The sequence below is a fragment of the Stegastes partitus genome, unplaced genomic scaffold, assembly GCF_000690725.1.
Source record: "Stegastes partitus isolate 25-593 unplaced genomic scaffold, Stegastes_partitus-1.0.2 Scaffold796, whole genome shotgun sequence".
NCBI classification, from domain to species: domain Eukaryota; kingdom Metazoa; phylum Chordata; class Actinopteri; family Pomacentridae; genus Stegastes; species Stegastes partitus.
Genome location: NW_007578527.1, coordinates 128,414 through 133,539, shown reverse-complemented (window position 1 = coordinate 133,539; position 5,126 = coordinate 128,414). Strand labels below are relative to the sequence as shown.

General features: G+C 39.4%; 1 protein-coding gene across 1 annotated transcript in view; it reads left to right on the top strand.

Moving 5' to 3' along the window:
- LOC103364933 (metabotropic glutamate receptor 8-like) overlaps nucleotides 1-326 on the top strand; it is a 136,257-nt gene extending 135,931 nt beyond the window's left edge. Inside the window, exon 9 of the mRNA XM_008292233.1 lies at nucleotides 277-326. Within this exon, the coding sequence (XP_008290455.1) occupies nucleotides 277-326 (50 nt within the window). The remainder of the gene's footprint in view (nucleotides 1-276) is intronic.
- Nucleotides 327-5,126: the final 4,800 nt, after the last annotated feature.

Here is a 5,126-nt window from a genome sequence, read left to right as displayed (position 1 = left end):
ATGGATGGATGGATGGATGGATGGATGGATGGATGGATGGATGTTGTTAAAATATTTGAAACAAACTCAGTGCAGATCTTTTGACAGTCGCCGTCTGTAAAAACAAATTGTTGAACCACTCAACCTGCTGACTGTTCACCAAAACAAGACGAATGGAAGTTTGACTGTTTCGAATTCAACATCAGAGTCAACAGTATAACATACCAGGGGTTTAGATCAATCAAATGAATCTGTCATTTTACCAACCTGCTGTTTTTTTTTTTTTGCTCTCTTTAGTGCCACCGACAAAAACAACTTATGTCAGCTACACCAACCACGCCATGTGAAGAAACAACACTGCTGGACATCAGGACATCTGGGATATTTACCACATAAATTTCTGCCAGACTCTGAGGAGGCATTACCACAGGTTGAGACAGAAATGAGGTGCTCTGAAGATTATGAAGGACCAGAGGATCGGAACTACTGATAAAGTGAACTAACACATGAGTGGTGTTTTTGTTTACAGACAGCAGGGAAAAGGTCTTAATGGCACAAAAAACCTGAGATGATCACAACATAAACCATCCAAGAGACCATAAGGAAGCAAAGGGATGGTAACCTGAGGGACAAAGAAAATTTATTTAAACTTTAAAAAAAAAAAAAAAGAAGAAGAAGAAGAAATACAAAAAAGAAATTGTGGGGACCAACCATATTTGTTGTTATTCTAATTGTACGTTTAACTAAAAAAAACAAAAAAACTTGGTTGTGGTTGTGAAAATTTCTGATTCTTGTCTCATGTCGTCTGTCTGTCGACCTGCATTATGACATGAGTCTGTCGCTGTTTTTGGCTAACTGAATGGTAGCTTTTGGTTGTGAAATGTCTAAATGCCATGGTTGAATTGAAGCATGCCCTTTTTATACAAATGATCTATTTATAATAAAGGAATGTTTCACAAGTCTGTGCGATGGTTGGGTCTGTTTGAAAGGGGGAAAGTTTGGACAAGAGAACATAAGAATAAATGGCAAAAAAATGTTCATTGGTGTTGTTTTGTTATGGGTGCCGGGGTTTCCCGTCTTCTTGATTTTCCATTCAGTCGCCCTCTCGGTGGAGCTAGAACATGAAACAAAAAAGTGTTGGTACTAGGCTGAAGCTGCTGGTTCTTCAGTGTGAGGCTCTGCTTGACACCAGGTATGTGTGTTGCTTGATGTCCTTGACAGAGAGAAAGTCAATACTAAGGAAGAGATGTAAATATATTCCATATATATTTATATGCCATTCCCTGTGGCAATTGTAAAATTTTATACAGATTTATGGAGAAACAAATCAAGCCATGTACCCTTCCTTTGTGATTGTTTGAAAAACTGCATTTCTAACCTATAAACTGGGAAAAAGCACTTGAAGATTTGCAAATATAATTTTTCTCTTATGCACAATAAAAAATTCTGAAACAATACCAAAATGTCTGCTACGTAGCCAGCTGGCCATGTAAGAAGATAAAGGCTGTGCTTTAAATCATATACTTATTTTCCCATTTCACTTTAAATACTACACTCTAGCTGCCCTCACAATGAACGTTTCATGCAACATGTATGCAACTGGGACACACTCCTAACAATAATGCACCTTTAACTTTGACCATCGCAGTTTGTAATGCAAAATTAGTTGTCATCTGTTTGTGTTCATGTGAGGCACTGAGACATGTGACATAACGGCACAGAGGATTGAGGGTCAGAATGGCCAGAAAAACATGCTGCCTTGCATCCTATAAAGTATGACCAGATGTTGTAGGACAGCCAGAGACTTTTGAGCGTTTAAAAATGTACATATGGTGTATGGGGACATACAAAATCTTTTTTGGCACAGTATAATGTATGATAGCGCAGGTATTGGAACATGTGTAGTGTTTCAATTAGGGATGACACAAGACCAGGAATTTGGTAGTTGTTAACAATCATTCTCTGAACCAAATCTATACAGTATCTATGATGCATCCATAACTTCAGTAAACTCAAGTACTATCATGTTTTCAGAATTCTGGCATCAATCTGTTATCAAAGCGTAGCTCTGATGAAATCTGTAGCTCCATTTCTGAATTTTGACACCAGAATTCAGTTTTTCCAACCAACAACAGTTGTTTATGAGCACAGCAGGGGATCTATTTGAATTACTGAGCAAATCACAGATGCCAGTGTTGATATACCATAATCACACCAGCAATAATTGACTTACAAACTATTAGTTAGCAGATTTGCTCCCAGTAAGCAGTTTGGGAAGTTCAGATTACAGCATCATCATTACAATAGTTAGTAAAGATAAAGAGATATAGTTTAATCATCTACTCTGTCTATGCTACATCTTTTTGGAGTGGTTTATAGTCCAGTAGAGCAGGTTACAGTAAAGTGGATTTTTTGTGTTGCTAATATGATTCCTTCCATCCTTGGCCGTCCTCTTTTTCAAAGGTCAGCCTTCTTAAAAGGTTTCCCGTCGGTCAGTGGTGCCAGTTTGCTCAACAAAGCTCACCAAAATTGAACACTGTACAAAAACGTGTCATTGTTCATCCCCATGAGCGAATCCACTCATCACGGTGATTCCAATGAAATGAAGTGATTTTAATTGAACTTTAAAAATGTGACTGATCCAGTGTGTACCACAGGCCTTTGACGTTATTACTGACTGGTACCTTGCTTCTTACAAATGTCTTGTTGTGGTTGCAGCAGCTACTGGACCTTAGACTGAACAGGGATATCATTTATTCTGGACACACTGTGAAGCAGGGTACTAGATCACTAAAACATTTTCTGTCCACCAACTTGTGCTGCTGGACATCACCTGTTTTTACACACACAGAAGGTTTTAAAGGTGAATTTTGCTTTAACAAGATAGAATAGCTTTTATATGTAAAGAACAGATGACGAAGGGAAAGTAGAAGAGAACATACTGTACGTCTACACGCTGTAAACGCTGCAGAGCAGAAAAATCGCAGCGTCTCCATCTACGCTGGCTTTGACCTTTAACATCGTATGAACCTGAATCTTGCAGGAAGCTCACCACTGTGTGCCTCATTACAGACCTTTAAAAAAAGACAGTCAATGAGATCAATATGTACTGTGGAACAGGAGAGGTTGGATCAATACGAGCTGCCAGAGAGAACTCCTCATGCATGTAATGAATATTTCTGCATGTCCTGGCAGAAAAGGGAGAGAACAGGTAGAGTCTGAGTGATCAAGCCTCCGGGCATCCCACTTTTATTTCCCCGGACGCCTCTCTCATTTCTTGTATTTGCAGCCATCTGAAAAAACGAACCTCCATATCCACGCTGAGGAAAATACTGAAGATGAAATTTCTTTGCAGGGTTTGATTTGGATTCTTCCTGTTTGATCAGGTGTGGGAGATGTTTTCAGGCTCAGCTGTGTTATAGTCAGGTTTCACATTTAGGTTTGTATCTCCTGCTTTGGGTCGTACAGTCTGAGAGGAACCGCAGCTTATCTTTATCTACCACACACAGACATTCAGACTGATAGCAAGGCATCGTGTCACCCACTGGTTTGCAGCCTATTTCAGTTCAATAAAATCAGGACAGGTTAAAAATGATATTTTTTTGCTGCAGGGGCGTGGCAATCAATCATGGATCATGGATGGATGGATGGAATGGATGGATGGATGGATGTGCTTGCAGTGAATAACCAAAACTATATACAAAATAAGCCCATTTTCCCCAACAGAAAAACACCCCAACTAACAAAGGTGCCAAAGAAAACCTTAAATGATATAACCCGCTGCATCAGCCACTCCTGAAACCAGCGCTAAAGATAACTCGGCAGGTTAGCTGTACCACCCTCGTAGCAGTAGAAATAAACAATATATACAATAAACAGTACATCACACTTTGCCTGTGATCTAACATAACACGCATTCATCTCAGTAATCACAAGTGGAGATACTCTTGTACCTCACTGACTGACGCAGCCACTATTTCTAGATCTTCATAACACTTTATAAAAGATTTAATGCCTCAGGGTGAGTTCATCTTACATCTACATTACCCTTACAGTTTTGTTTTTTGTATACGTTAGATACATTGATGTCACTGATGAAGGACATTTAGAGTTTGTGATCGGTGGATTTTGCTGCCTTTGGAGAGCTGGGGTAGCTGCTTCCCTTGGTTTCAGCCTTTGTTGCCAAGCTCAGCAAACTGGCTGCTAGACATGATACAAGTGGTATGAGTCTTCTCATCTAACCCAAAATAATAAAAAGTATTCCTATTAAATGACCAAACTTTCTTCCAGAGGACACTGAAAAGAATTCATGTTGCATTTAATGAGGTGATCTGATTTCTTCTGTTCCCATTTCAGATGAAGTGGTAACTGATGAATATTGACATCATCATCCCAAAGCGACCCATTAACTGCAAGACGATGTCTGTCCCACTTCTGTCTGCTAACTTACGCCTGCTACTTTCAGACCGTACAGTCTCTCTGCTGCTGTCCTTCAGCACTCTCTGTTCCTCACTTCAGTGAATACATCTTTGTTTCTTTTCATCATTTTTTCTGTGGTATTTTATTTCTGACGTTCTCAGTCGAGTTTCTCAGTTTCAGAACATCGTAAGTCCCCGGTTGGTGTTACTGTCATCTACCATTCTTACTGTATATTGTTTAATGGAAAGAGTTTATCAGGTCCTCGTGTTGCACACTATTCAGTCGGATTTTTTTACATTTCTATTGCAGAACATGTGGAGCTCAAATGTGAAGATAATGATTTTAAGCTGCCAAGAATGTCGAAAAAAAGGTTCAGTGCTCCAAAGGTGTTTGCTAAAGCAGCATAATTAGTTTGGTCGGTAAAATGAAATTGTTGCGGTTGTGACCTCTGACCTAACACACCTCTGAGACCCAATGGAAATTGTAGATCGACAGCTGAGAGAGGTGATGAAAAAAATGATGCAATGCTGGTGTTGCTATGTTTTATGTATGACCTGGTGGGGTTGTCGAAAAGGCCATGGGAAGGCTGGAGGAGCTCATCAAAGTTAGCAACAGATTTTATTGCAGATAAACTACAAAGGAAACTTGCATGATCTCTTCCATATCATGTGAAAAAAAAAATCAAGCACTAATTCTATGAGATCAGTCACCCTCTCACTAAATTGCCT